The sequence below is a fragment of the Dendrobates tinctorius genome, unplaced genomic scaffold, assembly GCF_039654945.1.
Source record: "Dendrobates tinctorius isolate UK_male_01 unplaced genomic scaffold, ASM3965494v1 ptg000011l, whole genome shotgun sequence".
Lineage (NCBI taxonomy): Eukaryota > Metazoa > Chordata > Amphibia > Anura > Dendrobatidae > Dendrobates > Dendrobates tinctorius.
Window position 1 is genome coordinate 97,928,911 of NW_027361679.1, and position 25,030 is coordinate 97,953,940.

General features: G+C 43.4%; 2 protein-coding genes and 1 long non-coding RNA gene across 8 annotated transcripts in view; 2 read left to right on the top strand and 1 right to left on the bottom strand.

Moving 5' to 3' along the window:
* SPPL2B (signal peptide peptidase like 2B) overlaps positions 1-7,339 on the bottom strand; it is a 140,134-nt gene extending 132,795 nt beyond the window's left edge. The window contains exon 1 of one of the 4 annotated variants that reach the window (XM_073545150.1): positions 7,216-7,339. In XM_073545150.1, coding sequence (XP_073401251.1) covers positions 7,216-7,335 — 120 coding nt within the window. In that variant the 5' untranslated portion in view covers positions 7,336-7,339. Of the gene's footprint in view, positions 1-438; positions 464-696; positions 763-6,744; positions 6,879-7,215 lie in introns of those variants that run through there. The other 3 variants (XM_073545165.1, XM_073545157.1, XM_073545187.1) reach the window with 3 other exon arrangements.
* LOC141049081 (uncharacterized) lies at positions 3,910-5,934 on the top strand. The gene is made up of 3 exons (XR_012220239.1): positions 3,910-4,203; positions 4,292-4,446; positions 5,528-5,934. It is a non-coding gene; the product is annotated as an uncharacterized lncRNA (long non-coding RNA).
* LSM7 (LSM7 homolog, U6 small nuclear RNA and mRNA degradation associated) lies at positions 6,133-23,415 on the top strand. 3 transcript variants are annotated; one of them, XM_073545202.1, is made up of 4 exons: positions 6,133-6,397; positions 14,812-14,902; positions 21,926-21,997; positions 22,991-23,415. In XM_073545202.1, the coding sequence occupies exons 1-4, from the start codon at positions 6,299-6,301 to the stop codon at positions 23,131-23,133; spliced, it is 405 nt and encodes a 134-aa protein (XP_073401303.1). In that variant the 5' UTR covers positions 6,133-6,298; the 3' UTR covers positions 23,134-23,415. The 3 variants fall into 3 exon arrangements, with proteins under 3 accessions (XP_073401303.1, XP_073401322.1, XP_073401313.1); XM_073545221.1 differs by having other exon boundaries at positions 6,143-6,413; XM_073545212.1 differs by lacking the exon at positions 6,133-6,397 and adding an exon at positions 7,350-7,424.
* The last annotated feature ends 1,615 nt before the right edge of the window (positions 23,416-25,030 follow it).

The window sequence follows — 25,030 nt, forward strand, 5'->3', positions numbered from 1 at the left end:
GAGAGTCTGGCTCAAGATATTCGACAGCGTCATCACACCTATACTGCTATATGGCAGCGAGGTATGGGGTCCAGCAACCTATCCAGACCAGAAAAAGTGGGATTCCAGCCCAACCGAAGTCTTCCATCTGGAGTTCTGCAAATATCTCCTCCAGGTACATCGCAGCACCTCAAACATAGCCTGTCGGGCAGAGCTGGGCCGATTCCCCTTATGGCTCACTATACACAAGAGGGCGCTATCACACCAGGCGCATATATAGAACAGCAACCCCAGCTCCTACCATCATAAAGCCCTGCTGAGCCAGAACCTCGGCAGCCAGCTCAACCAAAGTCAGCAACACACCCTAACTAAAGCCCAAATAAAAGAGATCTCAGGGAGCTGCAAGATGCAATACATAGAGGGTTGGAAGAGTGAATTGGAGAACTCCCAGAAACTCACCATCTACCGGTCACTGCGGAGGGACTACACACTGGCTCCATACCTGGAAAGGCTACGCCACCCTAAAGACAGGCAGACCTTGAGTATATACAGATTAAGCGCCCACAACCTAGAGGTGGAAACAGGGCGGCACCGACAGACATACAAGCCATGAGAGAACAGACTGTGCCAGCAGGGGGCTCTGGAAGATGAGGTGCATTTCCTGCTGCACTGCAACAAATACTCAGCAGTGAGGGACTCCCACTTCCAGAAACTTACCACCCATACCCCAGACTTCCCATCCATGGACGAGGAGAGGAAACTCTGCATCCTACTGGGGGAAGAAGAATCAATGGTGGAGGTCGCCGCTCAATATGTCACCACATGTCATAAGATGAGAGGAACTAAAGACCTCCAAATGGACAATCACTCCCCAAATTTTGCCCCCAACACCCCATCCCCACTACCCTAATCCACTCCCCTGCCACACTTCTTTTCTTGCTTTGGCAACACTAATTGTATTTTGGTCCTGCCAATAAAGCCAATTTGAATTTGAATAACGAGCGGATTTGGGGTAATGGGATGGAAGGTGCAGTACCTGGAAGCCATCACTAGACGGTATAACGAGCGGAGGTGGGGTAAAGGGATGGAAGGTGCAGTACCTGGAAGCCATCACTAGACGGTATAACGAGCGGAGGTGGGGTAAAGGGATGGAAGGTGCAGTACCTGGGAGCCATCACTAGGTGGTATAACGAGCAGAGGTGGGGTAATGGGATGGAAGGTGCAGTACCTGGGAGCCATCACTAGGCGGTATAACGAGCGGAGGTGGGGTAATGGGATGGAAGGTGCAGTACCTGGGAGTCATCACTAGACGGTATAACGAGCGGAGGTGGGGTAAAGAGATGGAAGGTGAAGTACCTGGGAGCCATCACTAGGCGGTATAACGAGCGGAGGTGGGGTAAAGGGATGGAAGGTGCAGTACCTGGAAGCCATCACTAGGTGGTATAACGAGCGGACGTGGGGTAATGGGATGGAAGGTGCAGTACCTGGGAGCCATCACTAGGCGGTATAACGAGCGGAGGTGGGGTAATGGGATGGAAGGTGCAGTACCTGGGAGCCATCACTAGGCGGTATAACAAGCGGAGGTGGGGTAATGAGAAGGTGCAGTACCTGGGAGCCATCACTAGACGGTATAACGAGCGGATTTGGGGTAATGGGATGGAAGGTGCAGTACCTGGGAGCCATCACTAGGTGGTATAACGAGCGGAGGTGGGGTAAAGGGATGGAAGGTGCAGTACCTGGGAGCCATCACTAGACGGTATAACGAGCGGAGGTGGGGTAATGAGAAGGTGCAGTACCTGGGAGCCATCACTAGACGGTATAACGAGTGGAGGTGGGGTAATGAGATGGAAGGTGCAGTACCTGGGAGTCATCACTAGGTGGTATAATGAGCGGAGGTGGTTCCACTCCATACCTTGGTTACGATTGGCCGCCAGCTCATTCTACAGATACGTCCTCAGTATGTTACAACCCCTTTAAGGGTGACCATTGAGATAGGGTATCTTTTAAGCTGGCGGCGTTAAATGGCTGATTGGCGATTGTATCCCAGCCTGACTGCGCACTGAATGATCTGTAAGGCCGGGGTCACACTGGCGAGGAATACGGCCGAGTGAGAGGCGCTAAAAGCACACATTAGACATGGACCAATGATTCTCTATGGGGTCCCTCGCACCAGGCGTATATTTCTCCTCCGTATTCTACGCTCCGTGCCAATCGCAGCATGCTGTGATTGTCAGCGTACTACGCCCGTAATACGCCAATGCAAGTCTATGGGTGCGCAAAAAATACGGATTACACACGGACCACACATGTGACTTGCGAGAAATACGCACCAGGTGTCTTTTAGCAAAGCCGGCAATTCAGTGCACGATACAGTAAACTCAGACTGACAGGTTTAATAAAGAAACGAAATAATAGATATATACACATACAATACACACACATATATATATATATATATGCATTCTATGTGTCTATATCTATTCTTTGGTTTCTGTTAGGAACCCTGTCATAGGGCTCCATTATATGTCCATTTTGCAAGCCAGCGAGAAAATCTCGCCATACGGATGCCATACGGATTACATACGGATGCTGACATGCGCAAAATACGCGACCACACCTTGATTACGGATGACATACGGAGCACTGTTTAGGGGCCATACATCCGTATTACGCATGTAAAATACTGACCGTATTTTGCGTCGGTTAGTGTGACCCGGCCTAAAGATAGTTCAGCACACGTAGGCCGCCGTGGTTCTCGGCAGCACAGGTCTTAGTTGAGAAGGACAATCTTTTAATAGAGCGAAGTGATTATTTCACCCTACAAAAGAACATTCTGCTCCTGCGTCAGGAGATTGGCAGCCTGTTCACACTGCACAGTTATCGGAGTAATTACTCATGCACACAACCAATTATATCGGACGGGTGGTATCTGTGAAAGCACTCGTATCCATAATATTCTGTGGGGCTGCGCACGGCTGATTTTCCCAAGTGAGACATGTCCGAGAAGTATGAGAAGAGGCTCCCTGACCTTTTCATTATCACTTTCTTATAGGAATAAAACATATTTTTGAGCCTTTACAATGCCATAATTGCTTGTTTGCTTTTGCCACCTTCCCATAAATATAATAAAGGGTAGAAAAATCACATGTACCCAAAATTTGATACAATTCTCAAAAGATGCAAAGTGAGTGTTAGGGCTCATTCCCACTGGCGATGAAATCGGACGAATGCTATCCGATTAAAAATCGGATTGCATTCGGACCAGTTATTCTATCATTGTGTGTGTATCTGCGATTTTTTTTTCCAGCTCGGATTGGATCACGATTGGACTGGAAAAAAAATTGCAGTATGCTGCGATTGTATGTGAGAATCGGATCTCATTCATCAATAGAAGTCAATGGGTGTGAGAAAAAAAAAATCGCACAGCACTCGGACCATGCGAGTGCTGTCTGATTTTTACGCACCAATCGCATTTGAAAAGCCAACATTTGAGCAGCCAAGTACTCTAAAATCACAGCGTGACCCGACAGAATAGAATAGGTATATTGACATATAATAGATAGTTACACAAATGTCAGTGACATATATAATTAGTACAGTGCGTGTGCAGCTTGCTATACATGTATTTAATTAGTAAGTGAATAATTTCCTGAAAAAGATGGCACAGGATCCCCTGACGTTTTATTAACCAGCAGAGGGAAAGCGGACAGGTGGAGGCTCAGCTCAGTGTCTCATGGTGAACTCCTTTCACCTCACTGGCATCATTATGAAGGCTCATTCACACATCAGTGTTTGGTCAGTATTTTGCATCAGTGTTTGTATGCCAAAGCCAGGCTTGGAACTTACCGAGAAAAAAATATAATTGAAAGACTGACTCCTGTTCCTTGTTTTGGAGACACTCCTGGTTTTGGCATACAAATACTGATGAAATACTGATGTGTGAAAGAGGCCTGAGCGTGAGAAAGTTCACATGCTCGCGGTGCCATCAGTTACATCAGCATGAGCGCTATGGGAAAAGTTATAACAGCGCTCGTGCTGACGTCATTGAGTTGAATTGGCTCTGAACTCCGATGACCTTTCTGATTGTTCCCACACTCGCGGTGAAGTCAGTGAAGTGAAAGGAGTTCACCGTGAGGCGCTGAGCAAGCACACGCAGCTCAGTGTCTCTGCTGGATGGCAGGTTGCATGGTCGCATCATGCAACCTCTCAGCCTGCCATTTAGATGTAAGAGAGCCGGACGGGTTGAGGGACAATTGGATTATCTTCTTGGTGGACAGGAATATGATTATTTATTATATTAATTATTTTATAGGAGACATTGGATTAAGTGGATCACACGTTGCAGTGACTATACCTGGGTTTTTTTTTAAAGAAGTGACAGAAGACAGCCCTGGTGTCTTTCAGGTTCCCATTTGTGGACTACTTAGGATTCCCAGGACTACTTCGGATCTTTTTCTTTTTACTTAGGTTAGTAATGGGGGTGTCAGAAAGGGGTGGCTGCGGGCTTTTATTTTTAGGATGGGAAGGTCCCAATATCCATGGACCTTCCCAGTCTGATAATAGCAGCCTCCAGCTGTCTGCTTTCCTTTGGCTGGTTATCAAAAATAGGCACATTGTTTTTTTTATTATTTTGTATTTATTTAATAGGATAAATAAGCCTAAAAAAGACCCTTTACTGCCGCATGAAAGTCACTAAAGGCTGCTAGTTTATTATTTGCAGGGGACTTGTGACATTAAATATCTACAGGATATCTATCTATTCTAGTGTGACCTTTCGGGCTGTGAATTTAATGCACTTGGCCCATGAAATGTTGGTTTTCCTTTGAGATGTGTGCGTAAAAATCGGATGGCATATGCTCATTTGCATATGTTCATACTTTATGGCAGTTTTTTCTCTAGTACTTTTTAAGATGAGTTCCGATTTTTTTGCTCGCACCCATTGACTTGCATTGGTGAGTGCGATCCAATTCTTGCAGCTGACTAAAAAACACCTGCAGATGAGCACCGACTCATTTATTAACACTGGTCAGAGTGCAATAGGATGTTTTCTTGCTCGTGTGAGTGAGCCCTTAGGGTATGTACACATGGCATCTTTTTTAAGTGGGCCGCTCCGGTACCCACCTGAAAAAGCATTTAAAAGTGCTTTTTTTAAAGCAGAAATCCTAAGTTCTTGAGTAATTTTGATGAGGATTTGGATTTCCACTCCAAAAACTCCTCAAAAAAAGTCAGTGTGAACATGCCCTCAGGGTTCGTGCACAGGACTGATTTTCTCGTGCAAGTGCTATCCATGAGTTTCACGCATAGCACTCGCACCTAGGATATTCGATGGAGCTGCGCACGTTTGATTTTTTCACTCGGACCAAGTTGTCTGCATAACAAACTGGAGACATGTCCGATTTTGATCCAAGGGCTTGGATCAAAATCTACAATGCAAGTCTATGGGTCTGTGAAAAAATCGGACCGCACTCGGATGATATCTGAGTGCAGTCTGATTTTCACGTACTAGCATTAAGTACAAGGTGGAGAAACTTTTTTTTTTCGTCTCCAGGCACGAGAAATACTGATGCCACTCTAGTGAAACCCGGATCAGAGTCTTCTCAAAGTAACCGGCCATTTTTCTCGTATGTGGAGGCCGGTGGGTCGTGTGACCATTCAGTGAACATAACATTAGGGGTACGTGCACACAATGTTGTTTAGATGCCAGCGTACCAGCATTGTTTCTAAAGCAGAAGACGCTCGGGAAACACCAGCAGCGTTTTCGCTATGTGGACGTCTTATACAGTGGCGTTTATTTTTTTCTACATTCTAGATATAAAATAGTAGTGACAGCTTCCCAGTAGAAAACACTTGAAGAATGTCATTTATTTTTGTCACTTCATCTCCCTAAAAACCAAAGGCAGTCAAAACAGGCTCAAAAAGACAGTCGTTTTTACATAGAAATGCATACGTTAATTCTTTTCGGCAGTTTTTTCTCTAGCACTTTTTAAATTGAGTTCCAAGTGGGATCTACCTGATACAAAAAAGATATATGACTATGCACACACCCTCACAGGTTCAGAATAATTGTGCAGCCATTTACAAGAAGACCGACGTGATTATGTACTGAGGTAAAGGCTACGCCAAAATGGCCGCCAAAGCCAGAGTTTTACCTCTGCTGTTTGTTAAGGCCAGTGTGCGGGCTGTACCAAAACCTAGGCACGAGGGAGGTCGATAGACGCAATGTTAGGTTTTGGATAGTTAGTTTGTTGCCTGCTTCATTCCACACTTAAACACAATGGTAAATGGAAGTCATATTAGATATTAGTTTAGAGACGTAGAAATGAGGACGGAATGGCAGACTAGAATTGGGATGATGATGCGGTATCCCCCCCCCCAGGAAGCAGTTAAAGTGGAAGCTTCCGGGCCGGGCTGGAAAGAGGTGCGGAAAGATGGCGGTGAGTGGGAAACGTTTTGAAAAGTGTCTGAGGGAAGAATGCTCTGAGCTATAGTTGTACTGTCAGTGATAAGAGCTGTCATGGCGCCGCTCGGCCCTGAGTGTGGCGCAGTGCTCGTGTGACCCTGCCATGGCTGCTGGGTTCAGTGAGAGGTGCTGCTAGCTCAGCTCTCAGCCCTCTATTAGTGGCACATGTGCAGCCATATTGCCTGTGCCCCATGTGAGCGCTTTACGAGAACTGTTACCAATGACAAAGGATCAGTGTTACAGAGAAACTTGTACTTTATAAGTGAGTAGCACACACAAAGACGAGAAGGCTTGCCATAGCTTACCAGCGGTATCTGCTTCTTTCTCCTCCACTCATCGTTCTCCATTTATGGGTAAGGTCTGTATTCAGGAAAGACGGAAGGTTACGTTACTGAGCTGACAGTTGGTGCTTTTAAAATTCCATGGGCGGGATGAGGACATGGACATTCTGCTGCCAGTGTTCTTGAAACTGGTTACAAGTCTCCATGGAACTTTATATGCACCAACCGTCATCTCCGTAATGAGAGAGACTGTGTTCACAGAAAACTGAAGTTACCCATATATAAGGAACGGTCAGTCTGGGAGAGGGGGTGATGCAGAGCTCTCCAATAAGAGATATTAAAAGTTTCTTATATTAAAGAGAATCTGTCACCCTTTTTAGCCCCTATTAGCTGCCGGTATAGACATCGGGGGCTTATCTACTGCATTCTGTAATGCTGTAGATAAGCCCCCGATGTAACCTGAAAGAGAAGAAAAACACGTTATATTATACTCACCCAGGTGGGCGGTCCGGTGCCTCCCTTCTGCAGTGCGCAGGCGCCAGACCTCTCCCGACGCATGCGCACTGCAGGACTCTGCTCTGCCCTCATAAGGGCAGAGCAGTGCGCCGGAGCCATTACATGACGGGAGAAGAGGACGTCATCGCATGAAGAAGGGAGGCGCCGGACGGGACGGCGACACCCATCGGACCGGACCGCCCACCTCGGTGAGTATAATATAACGTGTTTTTCTTATCTTTCAGGTTACATGGGGGGGCTTATCTACAGCATTACAGAATGCTGTAGATAAACCCCCAATGTCTATGCCGGCAGCTAATAGGTGCTAAAAAGGGTGACAGATTCCCTTTAACGCACACTCTATTGAGTTACGAAAATAAACACAAAACTCAGTTTACCCTTTTACCTTAGCCCAATTTTTCAAATGTGATGTTTTTCGTTTTATGTGGCAGGAACTCTGGAATATTTCAACATTGTAGCTTTTCACTTTTTTTTTCCAGGGAAACTTAAATTTTTTTTTTTCTTTTTGGGAACCTGTTTAGTTTTGAAGTGACTTTGGGGAACCTACATATTAGACAATCCAACAAAACAAATAAACCCCCTAATAAAATATACTCTTTATTAATATTAAGAGAAAAACTTCCATATCCCAAGAAAAGTTGAAGGGAACAAATAGTGGTAAATGGCCCCTACGATTAGTGCCCACTATTTTTTGTATAGGGCAGCAAAAAGCAGGAGGTGATAGGTGGCTGATATCCCTGGGCCGTTACCTTCATACACTGCCCATAATGGAACGCCGGTTCCACACCTCCCAATGACCCAGTATTATAATGAAGAAACGTGGCGTGGTCACCGTGATGTGGTAGCTATGTGAGGTTCCTCGCACTTTAATTCACTTTGCTACAAAATCCTCTCAAAAATGAACAATGTGGGATTTGGATTGCCAATAATTTCCTGACTGAGGTTTTTCTATACTCTCCCTGGTCATGCAAAGTGACATGACCAGAGAGAAAAGTGTTATTTTTCCCACCTAAATGTTGCTAGCTTCTGAACAGGCCCCTATAGCTGAAGACTCTTCAGGTCGTTATTTAACCGTGATTTGCCATGGCAGCAATCATGTTGGGTGCCAATGGGGTTAAAGAGGGAGCCCCCATACTCTATTAACTATCTAGATGCCAAAGTAACTATTGGCAGCTTCTAAAGAGTTAAACAGCCATGCTCGGTTCCAACACTGATGCAGCAGGGTGTCAGCCATGGTGCACAGCTGCTTCATTTTGTCCCGTCAATGGACACTATTCACATATCTCAGGTCAGTTTTATGTTGCATTGGTGGTTAAGGTTAAAGCACCACTGCAGTGTTCTTTCTATTTTACCACTGGAGTAGTGCCACTAGCATAAGTTCCCTGCCCTGAGTCTCATACTCACCAACTGCTGTTATCGGGGCCGGTTCGGTCAGTCTCCAGTGTTTGCTAGTCACACTCCAATTTAAGTCTATGAAAGCCTGAACAATGCTTTTACAGACCTACACAGAGCTTGTGACCCTTATGTCTAACATCAGTCAGTAGTTGCGGTGTAAAGATGGCGGAATGGAACCAGAGCGGTGCCGGGAAAAGCAGAAGATGACGTCTGGTAAGTATAATGCTGGGGGCAGGGACTTTACATTAGTGGTACCACTCCAGCAGTGAAATAATAAAAAAAAAAATAAGCTCTGGAGGGGTGCTTTAATGCAGGCATTTAACCCCTTTAAAGGTATGTTCATACAATGAGTTTTTGGTGAGTTTTTTTTTTTTTACTCTGCTTATTTTCAAAAAAATTCAAGTAACCTATTTTACTAATAAGTGCAGAAAATCTGCAATATCAAAAACTCACCAAAAGGTTATTATGGGAATGTAGCCTTAACCCCTTAACGACCAATGACGCCACATAAGCGTCATGAAAACCTGTGCTATTTTGACCAGTGACACCTATGTGGCGCCATGACTTCAAAGCTTCCCTGCGGGTCGGGTGACCAGGGTCAATGAAAGGTCACCCGATCGGCAGATACAGGGGGCTTTGTACTTCACCACAGGGGGCGTGGCTACGATCGCTCTGATTGGCTGTTTCACTTTTAACAGCCAATCAGAGCGATAGTAATATTTCATCAATGAAAATTGATGAGATATTACAATCCAGATCCAGCCATGGCCGATGCTTCAGTAGCATCGGACATGGCTGGAGACCCAGATCCGAACCCCCCCCCATGACTCACGGGGCCGAACGGCCCCCGACTGACGGCGGCAATGTGCTGCTACCGCCGTCATCATCTGCTCCGCTCGCCCCCCCCCGGTACCTCCGATGTCCTGCTTCATGGGCGCCGACTTCTCGGAAAATGGCATGCGCAGTGCGCCCGCCGGCTGCAGGTTCATTAGTTCATTTTGATCACTCTTTACAGTGATTAAAATAAAAAGTAAATAAGCCCACCGTTTATCACCCCCATAGGTAGGCACATATAGTAAAATAAAGAAAATATTTTTATATTTATTTTTCCGGTTAGGGTTGGAATTAGGGTTAGGGATGTGTTGAGGTTAGGGTTGGCATTAGGGTTATGCTTGTGGTTAGGATTATGGTTAGGGGTGGGATTAGGGTTAAGGGTGGGTTAGGGTTGGAGTTAGAATTGAGGGGTTTCCACTGTTTAGGCACATCAGGGGGTCTCCAAACGTGACATGGTGCCACTATTGATTCCAGCTCCCTCCCTTCCAAGCCCCGACGTGTGCCCAAACAGTGATCTACCCCAACATATGGGGTATCAGCGTACTCAGGAAAAATTGCATAACAACTCTGGGGGCCTAATTTCTCTTGTTACCCTTGGGAAAATACAAAATTGGGGGCTAAAAAATGATTTTTGTGGAAAAAAAAAATATTTTTTTTATTTTCACATCTCTGCGTTATAAGCTTCTGTGAAGCATTTGGGGGTTCAAGGTTCTCACCACTTATCTAGATAAGTTCATTGGGGGGTCTAGTTTCCAAAATGGGGTCACTTGTGGGGGGTTTCCACAGTTTAGGTACATCAGGGGCTCTGCAAATGTAACATGACGCCCGCAGACCATTCCATCAAAGTCAGCATTTCAAAATGTCACTACTTCCCTTCCGAACCCCGACGTGTGCCCAAACAGTGGTTCCCCCCCACATATGGGGTACCAGCGTACTCGGGACAAACTGGACAACAACTTTTGGGGTCCAATTTCTCCTGTTACCCTTGTGAAAATAAAAAATTGCGCACTAAAAAATAATTTTTTGATGAAAAAAAAAATATTTTTTATTTTCACGGCTCTGCGTTATAAACTTCTGTGAAGCACCTGGGGGTTCAAAGTGCTCACTTTGCATCTAGATAAGTTCCTTAGGGGGTCTAGTTTCCAAAATGGGGTTATTTGTGGGGGAGCTCCGAAGTTTAGGCACACAGGCGCTCTCCAAACACGACATGGTGTCCGCTAACGATTAGAGCTAATTTTCATTTCAAAAAGTCAAATGGTGCTTCTTCCCTTCTGAGCCCTGCCGTGCGCCCAAACAGTGGTTCCCCCCCACATATGGGGTACCAGCGTACTAAGGATAAACTGGACAACAACTTTTGGGGTCCAATTTCTCCTGTTATCCATGTGAAAATAAAAAATAGCGTGCTAAAAAATAATTTTTGAGGAAAAATGATTTTTTATTTTCACTGCTCTGCGTTATATACTTTTGTGAAGCACTTGGGGATTCATAGTGCTCACTACACATCTAGTTAAGTTCCATAAGGGGTCTAGTTTCCAAAATGGTGTCACTTGTGGGGTTTTTTCACAGTTTAGGCATACACGGGCTCTCCAAACGTGAGGGTCCGATAACGATTGGAGCTAATTATCCATTCAAAAAGTCAAATAGCGCTCCTTCCCTTCTGGACCCTGCCATGCGCCCAAACAGTGGTTTGTGACCACATATGAGGTATCGGTGTACTCAGGAGAAATTGCCCAACAAATTTTAGGATGCATTCTATCCTTTTGCCTACGAGAAAATGAAAAAAACTGAGGCTAAAGGAAAATTTTTATGAAAAAAAAAGTACTTTTTTTATGGATCAATTTGTGAAGCACCTTGGGGTTCAAAGTGCTCACTATGCATCTAGATAAGTTCCTTAGGGGGTCTAGTTTCTAAAATGGGGTCACTTGTGGGGGAGCTCCAATGTTTAGGCACACAGGGACTCTCCAAACCCGACATGGCAACCGCTAAATATTCCAGCATATTTTCCATTCAAAAAGTCAAATGGCGCTCCTTCCCTTTTGAGCCCTGCCGTGCACCCAAACATTGGTTTATGACCACATATGAGGTATCTGTGCACTCAGGAGAAATTGCCCAACAAATTTTAGGATCCATTTTATCCTGTTGCCCATGTGAAAATGAAAAAATTGATGCTAAAAGAAAATTTTTGTTGGAAAAATTAAAATGTCCATTTTTTCCTTCCACGTTGCTTTAGTTCCTGTGAAGCACCTGAAGGGTTAATAATCTTGAATGTAGTTTTGAGTAGCTTGAGGGGTGTAGTTTTTAGAATGGTGTCACTTTTGGATATTTTCTGCCATATAGACCCCTCAAAGTGTCTTCAAATGTGAGGTGGTCCCTAAAAAAAAAAAAGGTTTTGTAAATGTTGTTAAAATGAGAAATCGGTGGTCAACTTTTAATCCTTATAACTTCCTAACAATTGTTTCCAAAATTGTGCTGATGTAAAGTAGACATGTGTGAAATGTTATTTAGTAACTATTTTGTGTCACATAACTCTCTGGTTTAACAGAATAAAAATTGAAAATTTGAAAATTGGTAAATTTTCGCCAAACTTCTGATTTTGTCACAAATAAACGCAAAAATTATCGACCTAAATTTACTACTAACATGAAGCCCAATATGTCACGAAAAAACAATGTCAGAATCACTAGGATCCGTTGAAGCGTTCCTGAGTTATTACCTCATAAAGGGACACTGGTCAGAATAGCAAAAAATGGCCTGGTCATTAAGGTCAAAATAGACTTGGTCATGAAGGGGTTAAGGGTTATTTGGAAAAAAAAAATCAAATTATCACCTATATATATAACATAGAGGATAACTTGTTGTGTGACTGATTCCAGGGACTGTCGCCATATCCAAGACCAGGACTGTTCAGCCCAGTCTTGAATGGAATGGAGGTGCGCATGCTCGGTTTCTGTTTCATTTATTGTTTAGGGTAGGCAATTTTCCCGAGGAGCCACATGAGAAACAGTGGCTGTTGTTGAAGACCGAACCATTAGTCTGAAATTCTCCTCAGTATTAATATTGACATATGCATTACAATTAATAATTATCACTTAATATTGAGCAGAGTTAAGTATGCTGACATAACAGCAACACATAGTCTCCTTTCTCCCGATCCTCCGGCATTCATCTCCCGTGCACTGAGTCTCAGCTGCAGCACAATGAAATGACATCATCGTGTCTGCTGTCTCACACGCTGATTGGTGGAAGATGGACCTGACGGCACCAGTTTCCACCAATGTATTCCTGAGAATGCAGATAGCGGTGGCAGCTAGCTGCTGCGGCGGATGGACTGTGGCAAAGGGAGGGCATGGTGTGTCCCATGGGCCACTGTTTTAACCCTTCGGTTGTCTCGTCACTTGGACTGGGACATCTAGTGTGCCGGATGTGCCCAGGCCTAGTATGTGGGATGCCAGAAATACCTGACCATTATAATTAACTGTTGTGTTAGGCTAGTTTCACACTAGCGTATCTACATGTAGCGCATGGTGCCGCTAAGCCCCGCCCCCTGCTGCGCCCCCTCCGGTCATCCACTAGCGCACATCGCTGCATGCGATCTGCGCACCCTGTCTTTAGCATAGGGTGCGCAGACCGTGCGCTAGTAGGATTTTGCGTGCGCTGCGCCCTTTTGACGGTGCGCCTGAACGCACCATTTTGCATTTTGGTGCGCTCGACGCATCGTCAAAAGGGCGCAGCGCACGCAAAATCCTACTAGCTCACGGCCAACGCACGGTCTGCGCACCCTATGATAAAGATAGGGTGCGCAGATCGCATGCAGTGATGTGCGCTAGTAGGAGGAGATGACCGGAGGGACGCGGCAGGGGGCGGGGCTTAGCGGCGGCGCTGCGTGTCGTACGCTAGTGTGAAACTAGCCTTAACCATGACTGAAGCAAAAAAAAAATGTGGATAACTTGATTTTCCTGGAATAATTCTTTAACAATGGTGCCCTGTCAAGTTTTACTGTGGGGGGACTTTTTCTGACTCGCTGCCTTTTTTATAACCAAATTTCTGCAGATAATAGCTACAGTGCTGATGCTAGTGGCATTGGGCAGTGGTTGGAGAACAATAATCCTTCAATTTAACCCTCTTATTTATTTTGCTTATTACGATATTGCACCATTACATAGTGTATGTAAACTATTGACCCCTTCTGGACATACATACACATGTCACATCGGCTCAGGAGTAGCTGTGCTATACAGCAGACACCCACTTGCAACCTTCACAAAATCTGTTTGCCAGTGGAAGGTTACAAGCGGGTGTCTGTTGTGTATTCAGAAATGGTGCCATCATGTCTTATTTAAATATACTACATGATGGTACCATTTTCCACTGAAGAATTTCAAATTTTGTTTTGATCTGTTGTGTAACAGCTGCTTGTGAGTTGATCCGTCACGTGACATCAATGTACAGAGGCTGAAATAAGTATTGAATACGTCACCAACTTTATAAGTAAAGTAAAAATGCGCTTGAACATGGTTTTTGTTCAGCAATGGAGTCTTGTGCGTTGTACGCATGCATACAGGCCATGGAGGTTGAGTGCTTCACGGGTGGTCATTGGCTTTTGTACAACTCTTGATTCTTTTCACTCTTATGTCTGAAATTTTACCTGGTTGTGGCCGGTTTATGGTGAAATGATATTCTTTCCACCTCCGGATTATGGCCCCAATGGTGCTCACTGAAACATAAAGTAATCTAGAAATTCTTTTTTAACGAATTCCATCAGTATGTTTTGCAACAATAAGGTTGTGAAGGTCTTGCGACAGCTCACTGGTTTTACCCATTATGAGATGTTTCTTGTGTGGTACCTTGGTAATGAGACACCTTTTTATAGGCCATCAGTTGAACCAGCTGATATTTTTCACTAAGTGGCAGGATTACTTTCTAATTACTGGCAGATTTCAGCTGGTGTCATGATGACTTTCCGTGTAGTTTTGCATCTCTTCATGTGTTCAATACCTTCTCTTTATCATTTCTCATTATTACACATAACTTAATTTATGGACGTCTATGGTTTGATTTCTTAGCCAATGTGGATTGGTTGCTTTGTTACTGACATCTGGTGAGAATTTAATGTCAATAGCACCTTTAGAAACACATTTACTTAGAAAATTGTTGATGTGTTCAATACTTCACCCGCTGTATTTCATGCCAGAAAAGGGTTAATAGCTGATATACATTATGTAATTGGATAGGCGTCTGCCAACAAACCACTCTCATGCAGTGACAGCTTGAAGCTCTTTATCACCACAGTGTATGAATTTTCACGTTTCTTTTGATATTCTAACATTCTTTTGTTTTGTGTGTAAGGATAAGGAAAAGAAGAAAAAGGAAAGTATCCTTGACCTCTCTAAGTACATTGACAAGACAATCCGAGTGAAATTCCAGGGCGGTAGAGAAGGTATTTTCTTATTTTCTGCATATCTTACTAATACAATTTATAGAGATAATAGTTGCTTATTGTATGCAGATCGTGATGGGTTGTCATGTTGGCCAGGATTCTCCTAAAGTCCTTCATACCCATCATGACCTGTGGCTGTCATTTATAGTGTGAGTTTGTTTGTTAAATTATACAAAGTAGTACTCTGTTATTGCTGTGTACATTACAAGCAATCAAGTAGCCTAAGAAGAATACAGAAAAGAAAAATATCTAAAAGTTCAAATTGCACCCTTTTACCGCTTGAAAAATACAGGATTAAAAAAAGTGTGGTATTGCTGCTTTCGTAAAAGTGTAAGCTATCAAAGTTAAAAATTAATTAACCCGATCAGTAAACTACTTAATAAGAAAAAAATCTAAACATCTGAATTGCTGTCTTCTGGCTGTTGCAGCATCTGAGAAAAATGCAATAAGAGGCTCTCACAACATTGTATCTATGCCAAATTGGTATCAATTAAAATTTCTTTAACATGGGTGTCCGCCTCTTGTAGGCGTATACACTCGAAAACAATGCACGACAAAGTACACGTAGATTTCGTCAGCACCATTATAGTCAGCAGCCCCGTCAGCGCATGTGCCTGAATCCCAGCTTGCTGTGGGTCCGGATGTAAGCCCTGACAGACACTGAACGTGGCGAAGAACGCAGTGTCAAAGCACCCTTAAGGTTCAATTCTATATTTTTACGAACACTGCAATGCAAATGTGTTTTCATTTTTATCCTTTATTTTTAACATCCGAAAATAGGGTGATTTTAAATTTTTATATATTAAAAAATGTAGATTTAAAATTTTTCTTTTTTCAGTCTTACTACATTATTAGTTTTCTTAGGGGACTTGAACATACCATGATTTGATTTTCTACTATATACTGCAAGTACACTGCTCAAAAAAATAAAGAGAACACTAAAATACCACATGCTAGATAACACTGAAGGAAATATTCCAATTGCAGATCTTCATTCTCTACATAGTAGAATGCGTTGAGAACAATAAAACATAAAAATGACCATTGTAAATCAAAATTATCCAATGGAAGTTTGGATTTGGAATGATACTCAAAATCAAGGTGGAAAATCAAATTACAGACTTATCTAACTTCAATGGAAATGCCTCAAGGCAAGGAAATTGTTTTGTAGTGTGTGTGTGTGTGTGTGGCCTCCACGTGCCTGTATGACCTCCCTACAACATCCTAATGAGACGCCAGATGATCTCCTCCCAGACCTGGATTAAAGCATCTGTGGTGTTGGTGGATGGAACGAGGCATGATGTCCCAGATGTGCTCAATTGGATTCGGGTTTGGGGAACGGGCGGGCCAGTCCATAGCATCAATGCCTTTGCCATGCAGGAAATGCTGACACTCTTCAGTCACTTGAGGCCCAGCATTGTCATGCATCAGAAGGAACCCAGTGCACCTGCACATGGTCTCACAGTGGGTCTGAGGATCTCATTCCGGTACCTAATGGCAGGCCATCTATTTTTGGCTAGCACATGGAGGGCTGTGTTGCCCTCCAAAGAAATGCCTCCTCACACCATTACTGACCCACTGCCAAACCAGTCATGCTATGGGACGTTGCAGGCAGCAGAATGTTCTCCACGGCGTCTCCGTGCTCAGTGTGATCCAACTATCATCCATGAAGAGCACAGGACTCCAATGTGGAATCTGCCAATTGCCCACTTGCGGACATTGGACCCTCATACCACCCTCATGGAGTCAGTTTCTGACAGTATGAGCAGTTATGTGGATGTTGGTGACCTGCTGGAGGTAATTTTGCAAGACTCTGGCACTACTCCTGTTCCTCCTTGCACAAAGGAGGAGGTAGTGGTCTTGCTGCTGGGTTGTTACCCTTCTGCGGCAACCTCAACGTCTTCTGGTCTACTGGCCTGTCTCTTGGTATCTGCTCCATGCTCTGGACACTGTGCTGACAGACACAAGACACAACTTCTCTTCTTGCCACAGCTTGCATTGATGTGGCCTCCTGGATTAGCTGCACTACCTGTGCAACTTCTGTGGGTTGTAGACACCGCATCATTCTACTGTACCTCTAGGCGTGAGAGCAATGACAAAATGCAAAAGTGACCAAAAAGGATGAGAATAGAGAAATGGTCTGTGGTCACCACCTGCAGAGCCACTCCTTTTATAGGCGGTGTCTTGCTAATTATCTATCATTTCTACCTGTTGTCCCATTTGCACAATCAGCAGGAGAAATTGAGTTACACTCAGTGTTGCTTCATAACTGGACAAGTTGATTTCACAGAAGTGTGATTGACTTGGAATTACATTGTATTGTTTAAGTATTCCCTTTATTTTTTATTTTTTTTGAGCACTGTATATTGCAGTATATTGTGAAAATCTCAGTCTCCTATTGAACGTGGTGAGCGCCGCTGATCACGGCTGCGTGTCAGCTGATTATCACAGCTGACACCCGGCACAATGTGTCAGGGGCGGTCACGGACCGCCCCCGACACGTTAACCCCTTGCAAACCGCGATCAAACATGATCGCGGTGTACCGGGGGTTAAAGGGAAGCATCGGCAGGGAGGGGGCTCCCTCCGTGCTTCCCTGAGCCCCCCACGGCAGCGCAATGTGCAGCGCTGCTGCGGGGGGCTCCTTTCCTGCAGGCCCCCGAATCCAAGATGGCGACAGGGGCCTGCAGGAAGCTGGCTTCCTCAGTGCCTGCAAAGCGCAGGCATGAGGAAGCCTTCTGCACTGCGCTGATCTGTCACAGTGATCTGTGATGTGACAGATCAGCGATCTGTCACAGGACAGTGATGTCCCACCTGGGACTATTTAATAAAGATAAAAAAAAAGTGTTAAAATAAATTTTAAAAAATCGCCAAATAAATTAGAAAAAAAAAAATATTCCCCCAAATAAATCCATTTTTTGGAAATAAAAAAAAAAAAAAAACCAATAAAAGTACACATATTAGGTATCGCCGCGTCCGTAACGACCCGCCCTATAAAATTGTCCCATTAGTTAACCCCTTTAGCAAACCCCTTAAAAAATAAAAATAAAGAACAAAGCAAAAAATAATGATTTATTATCATACCACGAAACAAAAAGTGTAATAGCGCGCGATCAAAAAGACGCATATAAATATCCATGGTACCGCTGAAAACGTCATCTTGTCCCGCAAAAAACGAGCCACCACACAGCATCATCAGCGAAAAAATAAAAGTTATAGCTCGCAGAATAAAGCGATGCAAAAATAATTTTTTATATAAAATAGTTTTCATTGCATAAAACCGACAAAACATAAAAAACGACCTAAATGAGGTATCGCTGTAACCGTACTGACCCGAAGAATAAAACCGCTTTATAAATTTTATCGCACGCGGAACGGTGTAAACGCACCCCCCCAAAAGAAATTCATGAAACGCTGGTTTTTGTTCATTCTGCGTCCCAAAAATCGGAATAAAAAGCGATCAAAAAATGTCACTTGCCCGAAAATGGTACCAATAAAAACGTCAACTCGTCCCGCAAAAAAAACTATTTTTACAATAAAAAGCGTCTTTTAGCGTGCGACACCTGCCAAATATAAAAACCGCCATAAATAGTAAATCAAACCCCCCGTTATCACCCCCTTAGTTAGGGAAAAATAATAAAATTAAAAAAATGTATTTATTTCCATTTTTCCATTAGGGCTAGGGTTAGGGGTGTGTTGGGGTTCGGGTTGGATTTAGAAATGGGGGTTTCCACTGTTTGGGCACATCATGGGCTCTCCAAATGCAACATGGCGTCTGATCTCAATTCCAGCCAATTCTGAGTTGAAAAAGTCAAATGGTGCTCCTTCCCTTCCAAGCTCTGCCATGCGCCCAAACAGTGTTTTACCCCCACATGTAGGGTATCAGCCTACTCAGGTCAAATTGCAAAACAATTTTTGGGGTCCAATTTCTCCTGTTACCCTTAGGAAAATAAAAAATTGGGGGCAAAAATATCATTTTTGTGGAAAAAAAATGATTTTTTTTATTTTCACGTCCGAGCGTTATAAACTTCTGTGATGCACTTGGGGGTTCAAAGTGCTCACCACACATCTAGATAAGTTCCTTAGGGGGTCTAGTTTGCAAAATGGGGTCATTTGTGGGGGGTTTCCACTGTTTAGGTACATTAAGGGCTCTCCAAAGGCAACATGACACCCGCAGACCATTCCATCAAAGTCTGCATTCCAAAACGTCACTACTTCCCTTCCGAGCCCTGACGTGTGTCCATACAGTAGTGTTCTCCCACATATGGGGTGTCAGCGTACTCAGGACAAATTGGACAACAACTTTTGGGGTTCAATTTCTCCTGTTACCCTTGGGGGAAAATAAAAAAATTGGGGACTAATTGATCATGTTTGTGGAAAAAATATGATTTTTTTATTTTCACGCCCGGGCGTTATAAACTTCTGTGAAGCACTGGGGGGTTCAAAGTGCTCACCACACATCTAGATAAGTTCCTTAGGGGGTCTAGTTTACAAAATGGTGTCATTTGTGGGGGGTTTCCACTGTTTTGGTACATCAGGGGTTTTCCAATCGCGACATGGTGTCCAATCTCAATTCCAGCCAAAAACGTCAAATGGCGCTGCTTCCCTTCCGAGCTCTGCCATGCGCCCAAATAGTGGTTTACCCCCACATGTGGGGTATCAGCGTACTCAGGACAAATTGCACAATAACTTTTAGGGTCCTGTTACCCTTGGAAAAATAAGAATTGAGGGTGAAAAGATCATTTTTGTGGAAAAAATATGATTTTTAATTGTACGGCTGTATGTTATAAACTTCTGTGAAGCCCTTGGGGGTTCAAAGTTCTCACCACACATCTAGATAAGTTCCTTAGGGGGTCTAGTTTCCAAAATGGGGTCACTTGTGGGGGATTTCCACTGTTTAGGTACATCAGGGACTCTCCAAACGTGACTTGGCGTCCGATCTGAATTCCAGCCAATTTTGCATTGAAAAAGTCAAACGGCGCTCCTTCCATTCTGAGCTCTGCCATGCGCCGAAACAGTGGTTCCCCCCCACATATCAGGTATCAGCGTACTCAGGACAAATTGCACAATAACTTTTGCAGTCCAATTTCTCCTGTTACCCTTGGTAAAATAAAAAAAAAATTGAACCTGAAGTATTTTTTTGTGAAAAAAAGTTAGATGTTCATTTTTTTTTCAATATTCAAAAAAATTCCTGTGACGCACCTAAAGGGTTAATAAACTTCTTGAATGTGGTTTTGAGCACCTTAAGGGGTGCAGTTTTTAGAATGGTGTCACTTTTGGGTATTTTCTATCATATAGACCCCTCAAAGTGGCTTCAAATGTGATGTGGTCCTAAAAATAAAATGGTGTTGTAAAAATGAGAAATCGCTGGTCAACTTTTAACCCTTATAACTTCCTAACAAAAAAAAATTTTGGATCCAAAATTGTGCTGATGTAAAGTAAACATGTGGGAAATGTTAGTTATCAAGTTTTTTGTGTGCAGTATCTCTGTGATTTAAGGGCATAAAAATTCAAACTTGGAAAATTGCGAAATTTTCAACATTTTCGCCAAATTTCCGTTTTTCTCACAAATAAACGCAAGTTATTTGAATGAAATTTTACCACTAACATGAAGTACAATATGTCACGAGAAAACAATGTCAGAATCACCGGGATCCATGGAAGCGTTCCAGAGTTATGACCTCATAAAGGTACAGTGGTCAGAATTGTAAAAATTGGCCCGGTCATGAACGTGCAAACCACCTTTGGGGGTGAAGGGGTTAAATGCCACTGTCAGAGATTGACAGCTGCTATTAAATTAACAGACAGATGTTGGCTACGTAATATAGCCGGCATCATCTACATGTAGCTGAAGCTCAGCTCCTGACCTCTATCCATACATGCAGAGTTCTTCCCAGGATGTTAATTTGTGTCCTATTGCAGAAAGGGGTTAAAAGAGAAACAGATAATTTATAGAGAGTGGTTATATGTCGAGGTCCTCTAGGGTTATGACGTGTATTTTGAAGTAAAACATTTAATACCTCTTTATCTCATATGGTAAATGTGGGGAAAAAAAGGTAGAATTGCTGTTATTTGGCCACTTCACCTCCCCCAAAAATGTAATAAAAGGATTTAAAAAGACAGGACCCCATAAGATAGTCCCAATAAAGTTATAACAAGCACTCGTACAACTCTGATTGGACAGTAAGAAAGTTGTGACTCAGAATATGGCAACTTTCACCAAATTTTTGTAGCTGTAGGTGGTGAAGAAAAAAATGTCTGTCTCCCCAAAGGATAACTATAACCCTTTTGCAAGAATTTTTTTTAACCAAAAATGCATATTTTTGCGTAAAAGCAATGCCCTCCAAGTGTCTATAGTGTTTCTGCCAAGATGTAAAGTTATTCACTATCCATAGGACAGAGGATAACTTACTGATTGCTGCCGGTTCAATCATTGGGCCCCCCCCCCCCACTAATCCCAAGAGCAAAGCTCTGACTGAATGGAGCAGAGGATGAGCATGCAAACCTCTGTTCAGTTAATTAATTTGTAGTGGAACTGCGTACCTATTAAAAGTACGGGTGTGTTTACATGGACCGACTGCACGAAACGATCGCCAATTGGTATACATTTACTGACCGGTGGTCGTTTGATCATTTGGCAAACCACGGTAAACTATGTGCTCTGAGCTTTCTTTAGTGCGCATTGGTTGTAGGCTGCCACTGTTCTCAGCAGTGAAGTCCTGTTTACACAGGATCATGCACAGTTGAGAACGACTATTTCTTGTGCAGTATGAGATGGACAAGCATTTTGCTCGTTCGTTGGGTGTTTGGCAGAATTTTTTTACACAGACAATCATGAAACCATCGTTATCTGTCGTTCACATTAATCTTTGAATGCAAAGCAAACGTAACTCTAAAATGTATTGTAATAGTTGGGCTCGGTACACAATGTACAGATTCCAATTTGAAACAGAAATTCTGCACCATGCAAATTTGTTCATCTAATGTGATTTCTTCGCTAATGATGTAATTTTTTATCTTTACAGCCAGTGGAGTCTTGAAAGGATTTGATCCTCTGTTAAATCTTGTATTGGATGGAACCATAGAATATATGAGAGGTAAATTTGAACTGTTAATTTTTTACCCCCATAAGGCACTTCCATTTTTATGTGTGTATATATATATTCACACTTTTAGCCATTTTTGTACCTGTCGTTTCCTGTAAAAAAAAAAAAAAATGGTATTGATGAAAAAAATGTAATAATTTGGGGAAATGTAAAACTTTCACCACTGTGGATATAATATGGGGACGTCAGCTCTTATCACCACTGTGGATGTGGTGTGGAGTGCAGTGATCGCTTTCCACATGCATCGGACACTGATCTGTTATATCCCATACTGGAGTGATGATGGTCAGTGCAGGGGCAGATTACTGACAGCCAATGTGTGTAGTGGGTGTGCAGAGGGCGGTGCTGGACACAGGCCGGGTGGTGCCAGCTCTGTCTGTGAGGTTAGATAATAATGCACAAGTAGCTGTCATGTTTGTTAGAGCCACAGGTAAACAGTGTGCAGCAAATTAAGTAAAATTTTGGAGGAACGAAAGGCAGAAACAAGAAATAAAATGCATAAGAGTGTAGTATAGCACAATACAGCACAGATTAGCTTAAATTTTGGATTTCGGAGTCGGACAACCTCTTTAAGTAAAAAAAAAAAAAAAAAAACAACAACAAAACCGTGCATCACCACTATTCATGGTGTACCACGTCATTGGCTAAAGCCAAAAGGGGCCACTAGCAGGCTGAAACCTTTAATTTTTTTTATTTAATCAGAGACCCGTTCACTTTCACGGGATATTGCTGATCTGCAGTTGATTAGTATCTTCTGACTGGCTGCTGCAGACACATGACACAATAGTCCCAGATACAGCTTCCAAAACAGGTGGTAGTAAAAAAAAAAAAAAAAACTTGTTTATTATGCCAAATACATCATAGCCCATAAGTGGACTGAATGGTGACAACCTGTACATAGTTGCAACATATGTTGGTACTAAGGGAAACGTCAGGAAAAACATGGTTTTTAATATACTTTTTTTTTTTTTTTTACCTTCCCAGATCCAGATGATCAGTACAAGTTAACAGAAGACACACGACAACTTGGACTTGTAGTTTGCAGAGGGACATCTGTGGTTCTTATCTGCCCACAGGATGGCATGGAGGCTATTCCTAACCCTTTTATTCAGCAACAAGAGGGATAACGGAAATAAGAGATTCTATTGGGATGCACCATACTTCAAGTTGAAGATCTTTTTTAATTTTATTTGTCTTTTTGTGTAATTGCTTTTGTGATGGCAGAAATAAGCCATTTTAGGCAAGTCAGGACTTGCTACATCAGATTATTTTTGTTCTCATGATCAATTTTGAGGGATTTCTTTTACTTGTTTTTGCTCTCCTCTTTTTGACTAATGCTGATTTTTATGTGTTCCATTTGATATATAACACCTATAAAGTGAAAATTCCAATTAAATGCAGCTAATTTAGCCTCCTATGTATGTGATTATCCCAAACTAGATATTGTACGGGCCCCGTCACACACAGCGAGATCGCCAGCGATATCGCTGTGTGTGACATGTATTGGCGACCCCCCGCCGGGTATCGCTGATCGTGCTTGAACGTCCTGGGCTGTTTTTTGATCGTTGGTCTCCCGCTGGCCAGCACGCATCGCTTGGTGTGACAGCGAGAGACCAACGATAAGCGACGCTGGGAGCTGGTTTCCAATATAAACAGCAGGTATCTAAGAGTTCCGCGGCTCTTAGTTACCCGCTGTTTACCTTGGAAACCAGCGTGCACGCTAGTTTCCAGGGTAAACAGCGGGTAACTAAGAGCCGTGGAGCTCTTAGATACCCGCTGTTTACCTTGGATACCATTTTGCTCGCTGGTCCTGATTGCTGGTGGGTCTGTCTAACTATGTCCCAGCGATCCCATCCACGTCGGATCGTTGGTGGGATCGCTGGGACATTGATGCATGTAACGGGGCCTTAAGATTTTTCCTGAATGTGAAAGTGAAATCCCAATTGATCGAATGTAATCAGCATTTAACTAAAGTGTCCATTCCTATTTTTATTTATTTTACTCACTTTTATAACACCATTAATTCCACAGCGCTTTACAGGCATTATAATTAGAGATGAGCGGACACCTGGATGTTCGGGTTTGGCCAAACAGTTACAAAAAGTTCAGGTTCGGGTACCAGGACGGTACACAAACCCGGACCCCATTCACTTGAATAGGGGGCCCGAACATCCTGCTTTTGCCACACTGTCTTGTGCATGACAGAGTGGCAAACACTGCTTCTGATAGGCTGTGAAATCATCTCCGCCGGTCAGGGAGCCGCAGTTCACACGCTGTCAAAAGACAGTGTGAGCGTGCAGCTTTGAAGTTTACCTCCGGTCACTGGTGTCAGCTGATGGGACTACTGCACCCATCAGCCGACGTCTGCTGTCGCTAAGAACAGTGAGGGTATGTTCCCACGATCAGTAAATGCTACGGGTTGGACGCTGCACACATCCACAGCGTCAAACCTACAGCGGCCAGATGTTACAGCATAGTGGATGGGATTTCAAGAAATCCCATCTCCACTATGCGTTCAGAGACGCCTCTGGCTTCCCTGCGTAAACGGACACGCGGCGCGTCTTCCAGACCGCAGCATGTCTGTTTATATTGTGGAGACGCTCGGTCTCCGCAGCATAAATTACCCATAGGATTTAATTAGATGCGTTAAAACCGCATTCTTTATAGTCACATGCTTATTAAGTGCGGGAACGCAGCTTACTACACATGCGAACTAATTTAAATAAAAGTGTACCTTGGGCAACAGCCGGAAGTTTACATCCACCGCAGTTCTTGCGATGAGCTGAGCTGACCGCGAGAACTGCCATGCACGTGATAATAGGTGAAATAGGCGAAGCAGTAAGTAAGGTTTAATTAAGATCTATTAAAGGTGTCTTTGTCTTTATTTCAATTAGAGGACTTTATTTTTCCATGTAACTATAGGATTAGTAATGGATAGGTGTCTTAAGCCCCCGTTACACATAACGATGTCCCAGCGATCCCACCAACGATCCGACATGATGGGATCGCTGGGACAAGACAGCA

Bases quoted from the DNA above. Each gene is read 5' to 3' on its own strand.
- LSM7 (XM_073545202.1), top strand. From the start codon at position 6,299: ATGAGGACGGAATGGCAGACTAGAATTGGGATGATGATGCGGTATCCC. The intron at 6,398-14,811 runs GTGCGGAAAGAT...TTTGTGTGTAAG, and splicing joins CCGGGCCGGGCTGGAAAGAG to GATAAGGAAAAGAAGAAAAA. The intron at 21,998-22,990 runs GTAAATTTGAAC...TTACCTTCCCAG, and splicing joins AACCATAGAATATATGAGAG to ATCCAGATGATCAGTACAAG.